Source organism: Indicator indicator, chromosome 5 (genome assembly GCF_027791375.1).
Source record: "Indicator indicator isolate 239-I01 chromosome 5, UM_Iind_1.1, whole genome shotgun sequence".
In the NCBI taxonomy this organism is placed as follows: Eukaryota; Metazoa; Chordata; class Aves; order Piciformes; family Indicatoridae; genus Indicator; species Indicator indicator.
This window is the reverse complement of record NC_072014.1, coordinates 39,499,202-39,512,531: the sequence shown is the minus strand read 5'-3', so window position 1 is coordinate 39,512,531 and position 13,330 is coordinate 39,499,202. Positions and strand designations below refer to the sequence as shown.

The 13,330-nt window shown below is 47.6% G+C and overlaps 1 protein-coding gene across 1 annotated transcript; it reads left to right on the top strand.

Annotated features, from left to right (window-relative positions):
- The first annotated feature begins 2,440 nt into the window (after nucleotides 1-2,440).
- LYPD6B (LY6/PLAUR domain containing 6B) lies at nucleotides 2,441-8,119 on the top strand. The gene is made up of 4 exons (XM_054381336.1): nucleotides 2,441-2,555; nucleotides 4,370-4,468; nucleotides 6,314-6,444; nucleotides 7,955-8,119. The coding sequence occupies exons 1-4, from the start codon at nucleotides 2,441-2,443 to the stop codon at nucleotides 8,117-8,119; spliced, it is 510 nt and encodes a 169-aa protein (XP_054237311.1).
- The last annotated feature ends 5,211 nt before the right edge of the window (nucleotides 8,120-13,330 follow it).

Sequence of the window (13,330 nt, the reverse complement as noted above, 5' to 3'; positions counted from 1 at the left end):
GGATTCCTGCCTGTGTCAGCTGGGGGAGGGAAAAAATAAAAAAGAACAACCCCAAACCACCAACCAATAAAACATAGAGACAGGAGGAAAAAAAAAAAAAGGAAATCCTTTGGCTTCTCTGCTGTGATCTTGAGTGGTGTCCATCTGCACAGGGGTATGCAGAGAGATTCCTGAATGAATGCCCAGATGCTGCTCCAAGCAGCATCTCTGGTTTAGCAGGAGTCTCCACTCTAGCTTGTTTCTCCTGCTGGGAATTTGCATGGGCTGAGTGCCCCTGGAGCTGATTCTCCTTTGTAACATCTGAGTTAGGGCTCCTGGATTTGCCATGCACACCTCTGTGTTGTGTGTGTGTATCTCTTTGTGAGCAAAACTCTGCTCTTCTCTACAAAGTCTTACCTAGAGAGTCCCAAATCAGCATTCACAGCATGCCCGAAACATGTCTCATCTTTCTGGATGGTCTGCTTTGCAGTTCCCCAAAATTTGTGTGCCACCTCCAGGCATCCACCTTAGAGTTTCCTGGGTGTGCACTTCAGAAAGGAATCAGTTGTCAGAGGTGGTCCTTGGAGAGGAGATGTTCAAGGGTGAGGTCTGACAGGGCTCTGGGCAGCCTGATCTACTTGAGGATGCTCCTGCTTACTGCAGAGGGGGTTGGACTAGGTGACCTTTGGAGGTCCCTTCCAACCCAGACCATTCTATGGTCTGAGGGCTGGAGCACCTCTCCTATGTGGACAGGCTGAGACACTTGGGGTTATTCAGCCTGGAGAAAAGAAGGCTCTGAGAATACCTTAGAGCAGCCCTCCAGTATTTGAAGGAGATCTGGAAAGGGACATGTGAGCATGGAGTGACAGGCTGAAGGGTAATGGGTGCAAACTGGAAAAAAATTGATTTAGATTAGATATTAGGAAGAAAATCTCCCCTATGAGGGTGGTGTGGCACTGGAAAAGGTTGCTCAGAGAAGTTGTGGAGGCTCTAAGCCTGGAAGTGTTCAAAGGCAGGTTGGATGGGGCCTTGAGCAACCTGGTCTGATAGGAGGTGACCCTGCCCATGGAGGCCGGAGAGTTGGAACTAGATGGTCTTTAAGGTCCCTTCCAACCCAAACCATTCTGTGAATCCATGATTGATTACTAGATGAAAAAATTATTTATGTATCAAATCATAGAACTATAACACTGTAAAATGAAAATCTCCCCTATGGGGGTGGTGTGGCACTGGAACAGGTTGCCCAGAGCAACCTGGTCTGATAGGAGATGACCCTGCCCATGGAGGCAGGAGAGTTGGAACTAGATGGTCTTTAAAGGACCCTTCCAACCCAAACCATTCTATGATTTTATGAAGCCTGATTTGCAGTCATGATCTTTAATGCTGTGCCACACTTAGAGTTCACATGATGTAGCTTATCTGAAGCTGATAGAGGTCTCTACCAGATAAGGAATTGGTCTTGGGCTTTAGGCTTTGGTGTTAAAAACAACATTTCTCTGCATTTTTCTTCCTTTAATGCTGTTGTCATCCTGCCTGTTTCAAGACCTGATAATCTCAAGGGCTCTTTTCTAACCTGAATGGTTCTATGATGCTAAGTAGAATTCAAAGCAGCTCAGTTCTGGCCTTGATTTATAAAGACTGTTTACAAGGAATCTATAGGATTCCTTATATAGAATATAAGGACAAACAGATTAAAGAAATAATAATCAACTATTTTAGGGGTAGAAATCCATCATCCAAAGGAAAAGCACCAGGATGCTTAGGGGACTTGAGCATCTCCCCTGGGAAGAGAGCCTGAGAGCCCTGGGGCTGTTGAGTCTGGAGAAGAGAAGCCTGAGAGGGGATCTGATCAATGGCTCTCAATAGCTGAGGGGTGGGTGTCAAGGGGAGGGGGCCAGGCTCTTTTGGGTGGTTCCCAGTGATCAGACAAGGACCAATGGGGTCAAACTTGACCAGAGAAGATTTCAGCTCAGCATGAGGAGAAACTTCTTTGCAGTGAGGGTGACAGAGCCCTGGAACAGGCTGCCCAGGGGGGTTGTGGAGTCTCCTTCTCTGGAGCCTTTCCAACCCCACCTGGATGCATTCCTGTGCAGACTCCCCTAAGTGATGCTGCTCTGGCAGGGGGGTTGGAGCTGATGATCTCTGGAGGTCCCTTCCAACCTCTGCTATACTCTGATCCTGTGAAATTTCAGAGCTCTGTGCAGGCTCCTGGCCAGCAGAAGGCAGTAACTGCTCAGCTTTGCACTGCTCATCCCTCCATGCTTGCTTGCATTAGCCAGCTCCACAGTGTACAACCACCAAGTGTGGTTGGTTTTTTTTGTTTTTTTTTTTTTTTTTTCCCCAAGGCTTCAGAAGCAGCTTATTGGGAATTGATGGTTCTACACACTCAGTCCTTTATGCTTCTCCCCTAAACAATGTTTGCTTTCTGCCCTAGGCCTTTTCATGTACAAGAGCACTCAGCATGTTGTTCTTCTCTCACGTGCTGGCCGGAGCCTTGCTTCCCTTCTTCATTCTTCCAGGACCTTGGGTTTCAGCTGAGAACATCAACTTCCACAACGTGAGACCTCCACTGGACCGTGAGTAGACACTTGGCCTTTTGCTTTCTGTATCCCATTAGAGCTCAGCCTTCCACCTGATTGCCATTTTTACCTTCAGTCCTTTGGGGTTTTGGGGTTTTTTTAGGTCTTTTGCCTCCTTCAGACGCGACGATCGAAGAGTTTCAAGTGCAGCTTTTGCTCTGCACCCCACAGCAGTTTCCTTTCCTTTCTGTTACAAACTGACTGAAGGAAGAAAAAAAAAACAAACCCAAACCCAAATCAAACCCCACACCAGTGGCACACATTGCTGAAGTGTCAGAAGGGCTTTCACCCTTGAAGTGCTTTGTATGAGGCTTTCTCTCGCCCTCTGAAATGTCTCCCTGCAGTGCAAATTTCCTCATGAGTAATCCAGAACAGATGTTTGGGGGTTTTGTAAAGGTTTTTTTTTGGGGGGGTCTTTTTATCTTGTTGGGGTTTTTGTAAGGACAAGAATAGGTGTGCTGCATACAATTCAGTCAGACTCAATTGTGAGACCTGTGAAGCCAGTTGTCACTAATAGCATCATATATATGTATTTTTTTTCCTCTTATCTAGCATCAGAAGTGCTCTATCCCTTCCTTCAGCAGAGTTTCCTTCTCATATATATTTTTTTGCTTCTTTTTTAGCATCAGAAGTGTTCTATCCCTTCCTTGAGCAGACTTTCCTTGTGATATATGTATTTCTTTGCCTCTTTTCTAGCATCAGAAGTGTTCTATCCCTTCCTTGAGTAGATTTTCCATCTCATCTATATTTTTTGCCTCTTTTCTAGCATCAGAAGTGTTCTATCCCTTCCCTGAGCACATTTTCCTTCTCATACATACATATATTGCCTCTTTTCTAGCATCAGAAGTGTTCTATCCCTTCCTTGAGTAGATTTTCCTTGTCATATATATTTTTTTTGCCTCTTTTCTAGCATCAGAAGTGTTCTATCCCTTCCTTGAGTAGATTTTCCTTGTCATATATATTTTTTTTTGCCTCTTTTCTAGCATCAGAAGTGTTCTATCCCTTCCTTGAGTAGATTTTCCTTGTCATATATATTTTTTTTGCCTCTTTTCTAGCATCAGAAGTGTTCTATCCCTTCCTTGAGCAGAGTTTCCTTCTCATTTTTTTTTTTTTTTGCTTCTTTTCTGGCATCAGAAGTGTTCTATCCCTTTCCTGAGCAGCTTTTCCTTGTCTGGATCATTAAAATAGTCAGGACAGCTACATTTAATAGGAGTGTATGTGCAGCTAGGGGATTATGCATCCTAAAATCACTTAGCTATTTATATAGTGGAAATAAGATTTGAAAGTCCTCCTCCTGGTCCAAGGGCTCAAACTTCTTCAGATCTCAAGATGAAGATCTGAAGCTGGATTTGGAGGTGTAGGTTTTTTTTTTTTTTCCCCAGGAAAGGGATCCAAAGCCATTTGAATGTGGATTGTTGTTTCTTTGCCTGTACCTGCAGTGCATAGATCTCTAAGGCTTTCTTTCTTCCCTGTTTTTTTTTTTTTTTTTTTTTTTTTTTTACCTACCACTGCATAAATGGTGGTTTGGATTGTAAGAGGGTAAACCCAGGGCAGATTGTAAAGTTCAGCTGGAGCAAAACCAGTTTAAAATGTCAAAGCTTTCTGCAGAACTCACTCCCTAGGGTTTGATTTGCCTTACCAGTGATGTGCCAGTGAGAAGATGTCAATGTGTGCAAGGTGTGTTTGTATCTCTGTGTGTACAAACACTGACAGTATTACACTGAATAGACTTTTGTGCTGCTTCCTAATCCTTGCTAACTCACTGTGGTGTTTGTTATCTTTTTTGTTTTTTCTCTTTCATCCTTCTAAAGCCACTCCATTCCCAAACAGTTTCAAGTGCTTCACTTGTGACAATGCAGTGGACAACTACAACTGTAACAGATGGGCTGAAGATAGATGGTGTCCTGAAAGTAAGTGTGGCTGTCCTGAGGAGATTCCTTCTGATAATTAGAAGTGCTTCTCCCTGACTCACCCATCTGCTCGGAGTCTAGCTGGAGAGGATTAACATACCAGCCCAGTGGTGCTCTCAGCTGTGGTGTTAGTAATACTGAGTCATACCATTTCTGCTTAGCTGTATAGTTTGACCATTTCAGAGTGCAAAACATCAGTGAAAAGTTCTTTTTCTCCTCTTTCTTTCTTTTCTATTCTTTCTTTCCTTTCTCCCCCCCTCCCCTTTCCTCCCTTTCTCCCCCCTCTCCTCTTCTCCCTTTCTCCTCTCCCCCTCTCTTCCTCCTTCTCCCCTCTCTCTTCCTCTTCTCCCCCTCTCTTCTCCTTTCTCCCCCTCTCTCTTCCTCCCTTTCTCCCCCCTCTCTCTTTCCTCCCTTTCTCCCCCTCTCTCTTCCTCTTCTCCCCTCTCTTCCTCCTTCTCCCCCCTCTCTCTTTCCTCCCTTTCTCCCCCCTCTCTCTCCTTTCTCCCTCTCTTTCTCCTTCTCCCCCCCTCTTTCCTCCTTTCCCCCTCTTCTCCCTCCCCCTCTCTTTCCTCCTTTCCCCCTCTCTTTCTCCTTCCCCTCTCTCTTCCCTCCCTTTCTCCCCCCTCTCTCTTTCCTCCCTTTCTCCCCCCTCTCTCTTTCCTCCCTTTCTCCCCCCTCTCTCTTTCCTCCCTTTCTCCCCCCTCTCTCTTTCCTCCCTTTCCCCCCTCTCTCTTTCCTCCCTTTCTCCCTCCTCCCTTTCTCCCCTCTCTTTCCTCCCTTTCTCCCCCTCTCTTTCCTCCCTTTCTCCCCCCTCTCTCTTTCCTCCCTTTCTTTCTCCCCTTTCTTCTGGGTAGATTCAGATTGGATGTTAGGAAGAAATTCTTCCCCATGAGGGTGGTGAGACACTGGCAGAGGTTGCCCAGGGAGGTGGTGGAAGCCTCATCCCTGGAGGTTTTTAAGGTCAGGCTGGATGTGGCTGTGAGCAACCTGCTGTAGTGTGAGGTGGGCTTGGAACTGAATGATCCTTGAGGTCCCTTCCAACCCTGACAATTCTCCTCCCTTTCTCCCCTCTCCTCCCTTTCTCCCCTCTCCTCCCTTTCTCCCCTCTCCTCCCTTTCTCCCCTCTCCTCCCTTTCTCCCCTCTCCTCCCTTTCTCCCCTCTCCTCCCTTTCTCCCCTCTCCTCCCTTTCTCCCCTCTCCTCCCTTTCTCCCCTCTCCTCCCTTTCTCCCCTCTCCTCCCTTTCTCCCCTCTCCTCCCTTTCTCCCCTCTCCTCCCTTTCTCTCCCCTCTCCTCCCTTTCTCCCCTCTCCTCCCTTTCTCCCCTCTCCTCCCTCCCTTTCTCCCCTCTCCTCCCTTTCTCCCCTCTCCTCCCTTTCTCTCCCCTCTCCTCCCTTTCTCCCCTCTCCTCCCTTTCTCCCCTCTCCTCCCTTTCTCCCCTCTCCTCCCTTTCTCCCCTCTCCTCCCTTTCTCCCCTCTCCTCCCTTTCTCCCCTCTCCTCCCTTTCTCCCCTCTCCTCCCTTTCTCCCCTCTCCTCCCTTTCTCCCCTCTCCTCCCTTTCTCCCCTCTCCTCCCTTTCTCCCCTCTCCTCCCTTTCTCCCCTCTCACTCTGAACCATTTTATAATGTTACAATTCTATGATTTGACTTATAAATATTTTTTTAATCTGGATGTGAGGCACTTAGTGCCATGGTCTAGCTGATTAGCTAGGGTTGGGTGATTGGTTGGCCTTGGTGATCTTGGAGGTCTCCTCCAAGCTGGTTGATTCTGTGACTCTACGAAGTTTGTGAAACCCTGTGAAAAGATGTGCACTGGGTGCAAACAAACAGCTTCACCTTCCTTTTGCAGGTACTCAGTACTGCCTGACAGTTCATCTCTTCAGGGACAATGGGCAGAGTACATCAGTCACCAAAAAATGTGCCACAGGAGAAGAATGCCACGTTGTAGGCTGCCAGCGGCACCGGGAAAGCGGCCACACGGTGAGCATGTAGAGAATCAGGCAGGGTTGGAAGGGACCACAAGGATCATCCAGCTCCAACTCCCCTGCCAGAGCCTCATCCAGCCTGGCTGCAAACACCTCCAGGGATGGGGCCTCAACCACCTCCCTGGACAACCCATTCCAGGCTCTCACCACTCTCATGGGGAAGAACTTCTTCCTCACATCCAGTCTGAATCTCCCCACTTCCAGCTTTGTTCCATTCCCCCCCTGTCCTGCTAGCCTAAAAAGTCCCTCCCCAGCTTTCTTGGAGCCCCCTTCAGATACTGGAAGGCCACAAGAAGGTCTCCTGGGAGCCTTCTCTTCTCCAGACTGAACAACCCCAACTCTCTCAGTCTGTCCTCATAGCAGAGGAGCTCCAGCCCTCTGCTCATCCTCATGGCTCTTCTCTGGACACATTCCAGCAGAGAATCACAGAATCTACAAGGTTGGGAAAGACCTCAAGAATCATCAAAGTCCAACCTGTCACCCAAGACCTCTTGACTACTAAACCATGTCACCAAGGGGCTCCAGAACTGGATGCAGTACTCCAACCCATTTGTGGTGGGTTGAAATTCCCCTCCCCTCCCTCCAACATAAAATTGCCAGAGCAGCTCAGTTGGAAAGCAAATGAAGCTGTATTTACCAGCAAAACTACCATCTAAAATATGGAATGCAAGGAATATGTACAAAAGATACAATATTTACATACAGTTACAATTTATGAACAGCACAAGGACCTCCCCTGGACAAACCAGGCGGCTACTAATAGCTTCCCTGTTCCCTTCTCCCTTCCCTACCCACCCTATACATGGGACAAGAGAAGAAAGGAGAAAAAGCAGAGAGAGAGCTGTTTGTTTAATACTTAGCCACAAGAAAGCAATGCAGCCAAGGTCAGCAAAGCCAGCAGAAGCCAGAGCTAGTATCTGCTAGAGCAAAGGAAGCCAAAAAGATAAAAAGTTAGTGTAGCAAACTATCACAGTATATGAGAGGCTGGAAGGGACCTCCAGAGATCATCAGGTCCAACCCCCCTGCCAGAGCAGCAGCACTTAGGAGAGTCTGCACAGGAATGCATCCAGGTGGGGTTGGAAAGGCTCCAGAGCAGGAGACTCCACAACCCCCCTGGGCAGCCTGCTCCAGGGCTCTGTCACCCTCACTGCAAAGAAGTTTCTCCTCATGCTGAGCTGAAATCTTCTCTGTTCAAGTTTGACCCCATTGGTCCTTGTCTGATCACTGGGCACCACCCAAAAGAGCCTGGCCCCCTCCCCTTGACACCCACCCCTCAGCTATTGAGAGCCATTGATCAGATCCCCTCTCAGGCTTCTCTTCTGCAGACTAAACAGCCCCAGGGCTCTCAGGCTCTCTTCCCAGGGGAGATGCTCAAGTCCCCTAAGCATCCTGCTGGCTCAGTCGAAAGATCATTCTGCAGTTCCACATATGCTGTTGTGTCTGTGGTATCTCTAAAAGCCACTGCTCCATTACTTGCTGCCCCTTGCTCTCCTTTTTGTCCCCAGGAATGTATTTCTTGCTGTGAAGGCATGATCTGCAACGTGGAGATCCCAACCAACCACACCAACGCCGTCTTTGCCGTGCTGCACGCCCGGAGGACGTCGGATGGCAGCAGGCGGACAGCCAGCGTTGCAGGGCTCCTGTCAGTCATGATGATTGCATGGTCATGATGCAGCCACCCTCCTTGGGGAGCATCCCCCTTCCTGACAGGACTGTAAGAAGCTGTCAGAAGATGGTTTCAGTGTGTGCAAGGGGAAATCACCAACACTGCTGAATTAGAGAGGATGGAAGGAAGGGGATGCTGGAAAGGGAAGTGCACGTCATGAAGTCCTTGGGTATTTGAGTCAAGATACTTCATGTGGAGCAAAAATCCCCCACAGCAACCCACTGGTTGGCTGGGCAGTGGGGTGAACTCAAGTTATGACTCACTCTGATCTGAATGTTCACTATTATTTCACGGGGCATCTGGGCTTGGCATGCCTTGCTGAGCAGAGCAGAGTGTCTGCAGACAATCACTTTCCAGCTTTCGATGGACAGCCTTGCCAGCAGGTCTCTCAGTGGAAACTGAGTTTTAAACTGTTCATAGATGACACTGAAGTTTCTTGTCTGGGTCAACAGGTGTATTTAAGTGTATCTTTAGTTATGGTTTTCATAGAGAACATGTAAGGTTTTCAGAGAGAACATATATGAGATATTATTCCCCTCCTCTTCCCTAGCATTTCTACTGGAAATAATGCAAAATATGATCCTTGCTGTCTTCCTTTGCTGTTAACTGTCTCACACTCAGATGTTAGAAGTGTGAAATAGAAGCATAGAATTGTTAGGGTTGGAAGGGAGCTCAAGGATCATCCAGTTCCAAGCCCCCCTGCCATGGGCAGGGACACCTCACAGGTTGCTGAGAGCCACATCCATCCTGGCCTTCAAAACCTCCAGGGATGAGACTTCCACCACCTCCCTGGGCAACCTGTGCCAGTGTCTCACCAATGATGTAGAAGTCCTTGTCTAAAAATGCTGAAATGTTTGAGCACCTCAGCCAGAATTCCTTTCTGCTCCCCAGGGGAGGATTTTTCTTGCAATGGAGCCTCAGCTCAGTGGAAGCTTTCACTCTTTGATGTTGTTCCAAGTGGTGCTAAAGCCATGGCTTTGAAGTTGCAGCTCTGGTCAAGCAGCTTCAATCATCATAAGAAATTGTAAGTGGACAGTTAGGATGAATAAGGAGAGAAGTCTACTGTGTTCCCTCTTGATTTATAGCAGTTTCTCCCAGAAATAGTTTTGTCCTTGATGGAACCTCGACCTTGTAAGTGAGCACTGTTGGGCATCACTATTGGACCTAGGACAGAGTTGGAGCCACCTCTCCTATGAGGACAGGCTGAGAGAGTTGAGGTTGTTCAGCCTGGAGAAGAGAAGGCTCCAGGGAAACTTTAGAGCAGCCTTCCAGTATTTGAAAGAGGCTCCAGGAGAGCCGGAGAGGGACTTTTGACGAAGGCATGGAGTGACAGCATGAAGGGCAATGGCTTCAAACTGGAAGAAGCTGGATTTAGATGAGACACAAGGAAGAAATTCTTCCCCATGAGAGTGCTGAGGCACTGGAAAAGGTTGCCCAGAGAAGCTGTGAAGTCTTCTTTTCTGGAGATACTCCAAACCCATCTGGATGCAATCCTGGACAAGTTGCTTTAGCAGGGAGGTTGAACTAGATGATCTCCAGAGGTGCCTTCCAACCCCTGCCATAGTCAGATTCTGGGATTCTGTGGGTACTTGAATATTTTTTTATGGTGGTAAACCATTCCAGGTTGCAAGGAATTCCTTGGTAAAGTGCAGGCAGGTTGTCTTGTCCAGAGAAGGGCAAAGAGGCTGGGGAGGGGTCTGGAGCACAGCCCTGTGAGGAGAGGCTGAGGGAGCTGGGGGTGTTCAGCCTGGAGAAGAGGAGGCTCAGGGGAGACCTCATTGCTCTCTACAACTACCTGAAGGAGGTTGTAGCCAGGAGGGGGTTGGGCTCTTCTCCCAGGCAACCAGTGACAGAACAAGAGGACACAGTCTCAAGCTGTGCAGGGGAAGTTTAGGCTGGAGGTGAGGAGAAAGTTCTTCAGAGGAAGAGTAATTGGCCCTTGGAATGTGCTGCCTAGGGAGGTAGTGGAGTCCCCATCCCTGGAGGTGTTCAAAGAAAGCTTGGATGTGGCACTTGGAGCCATGGTTGAGTTGTCAGGAGGTGTTAGGTATTAGGTTGGACTTGATGATCTTTGAGGTCTTTTCCAGCCTGCTTGATTCTGTGATTCTGTCTTCCATCATCAATTTTCCCTCATTTTTAGCTCTAAGCACCGAGTGCTCCCATAATTTTGTTTCTGGCAATAATCATTGCAGTCTTAAGAAGGTCTTAAAGTGCCCTATAGTCTTCTAAGAGCTTAATGTAAATAATTTGCCATCATCTAAGTGCTGACATTGGTTTAATGCTGCAAATGCCATCCCAGAGGGTTTGGGAGTAGCAGGGAGACCTTGGCAAGGTTCTTTGCTACTGCCAGAAGACCTTTTGGGAGGGGTGGTCTCTGTTTGTCTTGGTTGAACTAAATGACTTTTGTTTTTCTTTTCTTCCCTGTTAGCCATACTGAAAAGTGAAGAAATCCTCTCATAATTTAACTACTTAATGTCCCTGCCCACTGCAGGGACAAGATGACCTTCAAGGGTCTCTTCCAACCTGCTGAGTTTTGTGATTCTCTAATTTGGTCCAGAATTGCTAGGAAGCAAAAATAGAAATGAAGGATTCCACTGGTGGGAGAAAAGATCATGCTTGAGTTTGGTTCTAACCTTTCTTTTCTTTTTCTTTTTTTTTTTTTAATCAGCAGTAAAACCAGCAGCCTTGGGTGTATGAAAGGATTTGGTGTTGCCAAAAGCTTGTTGTTTATTCAGCCTAATAGAATTCCCAGTAGTGGAGGATATTAAGGATGAGTTGTAATCATCTTCATGCAGCAGTACCTTTGTTGTTGCAAAGTTTAGGGCTCTTTGTTTCTAGCAAAAAAAAAAAAAAGAAAAAAAAGAATTAAAATAATAAAAATAAATCTATGTAGGTGTGCAAAAACTGTTAATGCTGCACAAAGAAGAGAGAAGAAAATGTAAGAGTGAACATCCAATTTACCTCATGGTGCTTCCTGTCTGTGTGGCAAAGCCTCTCCACTTCTGCTCACCTGTTGATTTTAGGCCACTGTTTGAATGGTAACTTCCACATGAGAAAGCTTGAGTGTGCTGCTTGTTGGAGAGAGAGGGCTGAAAGTCACCAGAGGGCAAATCACAGGATCAGAGTATAGCAGAGGCTGGAAGGGACCTCCAGAGATCATCAGGTCCAACCCCCCTGCCAGAGCAGCAGCACTTAGGGTAGTCTGCACAGGAATGCATCCAGGTGGGGTTGGAAAGGCTCCAGAGAAGGAGACTCCACAACCCCCCTGGGCAGCCTGTTCCAGGGCTCTGTCACCCTCACTGCAAAGAAGTTTCTCCTCATGCTGAGCTGAAATCTTCTCTGTTCAAGTTTGACCCCATTGGTCCTTGTCTGATCACTGGGAACCACCCAAAAGAGCCTGGCCCCCTCCCCTTGACACCCACCCCTCAGCTGTTGAGAGCCATTGATCAGATCCCCTCTCAGGCTTCTGACTGCTGCTGGACTGTGTAGGCAAATCCACATTAATTTATGGCAGGGTGTTTGTATTGTGTTCAATAGATTCAAGCAGCAGCTAAGGGTTTTTTTTTTTTTCTCCAGGTACTTGAAGTACTCAGTCAGGGAGTTAAAAGAGTATTATTTGATTTGAGGGGCAGAATTTTCAGGCATTCCATAATTTAGGTATTTTCTGCGTCTCAGTTTCAGTTCCCAGCTGTGCCAAGCTGTGTGGCTTGGGGATGCCTAAATGAAGCCACAGAAGGTTGGGGATGACCTTTCCCAAAGGGCACAGCCATACCTTTTGCTGCAGAAGTGGGGCTGCTGATGCTCCTGTGTACATCCAGCTTCCAACAAGAACATCTTGGGTGCTGTGTTCTCCCTCAGCCATGGGGCAGGTTTGTCTCCAGGGGCAGCAGACTGGGGAAGATAGGTGGGTGCCAAACTGGTGTGAATTCGTGGGCAAAATCTTCCTCATGGTTTGTCCTTAGAAAAAATATTCCCCATGCAGAGGGGAGGAGTAACACCAGGCACCAGCACAGGCTGGGAGTCATCCTGCTGGAGAGCAGCTCCACAGAGAAAGACCTTGGAGTGCTGCTGGACAGCAAGGTCTGCATGGAACAACAATGTGCCCTTGTGGTCAAGAGGGTCAGTGGTATCCTGGGGTGCATCAAAAGTGTGTCCAGCAGGGCTAGGGAGGTTCTCCTCTCCCTCTACTCTGCCCTGCTGAGGCCACACCTGCAATACTCTGTCTGGTTTTGGGCTCCCCAAGGGAGTCAGGGACCTGCTGGAGAGAGTCCAACAGAGGCTATGAGGATGATGAAGGGACTTGAACATCTCTCCTGTGCAGAAAGACTGAGAGCCCTGGGGCTATTTAGTCTGGAGAAGGCTGAGAGGGGATCTGATCAGTGTCTATCAATAGCTGAGGGGTGGGTGCCAGGATGAAGGTGCCAGGCTCTTTGTGGTGGTGCCCAGTGATAGGAGAAGGAGCTACAACAGGTACAAGCTGGAACACAGGAGGTTCCACCTCAACATGAGGAGACACTTCTGTATGGTGAGGGTGATGTAGTCCTGGAACAGCTGCCCAGAGAGGCTGTGGAATCTCCTTCTCTGGAGACTTTCCAGACCCACCTGGATGTGTTTCTGTGTGGACCTGCTCTAGGTGATCCTGCTCTGGCAGAGGGGGTTGGACTCAATGATCTCTGGATGTCTCTTCCAACCCCTACCATTCTGTGGTTCCCTGTGCTTTGCCCTTAGACAAACTGTTGCCCATATTTTGCTCTGAGAACCTGAAAAGAATTTTCTAGGAATGGCAAGCAAATCAATTTGTGTGGTTGAAGAAGGAGAAATGTTCTTAGGATATCTGTGTAATGATGATTTTTCTTTTTTACTTTGCACTGGACAGTCAAGAGAAGATTTCTTTTTAAAAGCTTAAATACAGAAACCCCTCTTCATTTATTCAGTGTTGGTTGGTGTGTGCTTTCCTTACTGCTGTGTTGCTGGTTTAAATCTCTTCCAGAAATGGCACTTTTAATTTAAAAAAAAAAAAAAATCAAATGTTGCCTGGTGGGAAATGTTTGTGGTCAAAAAAATGAAAGGATGAAGATCCTTTTGCTGCTTAAAACAACAAGACCTGGTGTTGGCCCCAGGGAATCTGTTGAGCTGAAACTGCACTGAGGGCAGGTTGTGCTGCTCTTTGTCTCCTGGTATATGCTGATGGTTTGCTGGGAGGAGGAGGAGGGAT

Bases quoted from the DNA above. Each gene is read 5' to 3' on its own strand.
- LYPD6B (XM_054381336.1), top strand. From the start codon at position 2,441: ATGTTGTTCTTCTCTCACGTGCTGGCCGGAGCCTTGCTTCCCTTCTTC. The intron at 2,556-4,369 runs GTGAGTAGACAC...ATCCTTCTAAAG, and splicing joins CGTGAGACCTCCACTGGACC to CCACTCCATTCCCAAACAGT. The intron at 4,469-6,313 runs GTAAGTGTGGCT...TTCCTTTTGCAG, and splicing joins AGATAGATGGTGTCCTGAAA to GTACTCAGTACTGCCTGACA.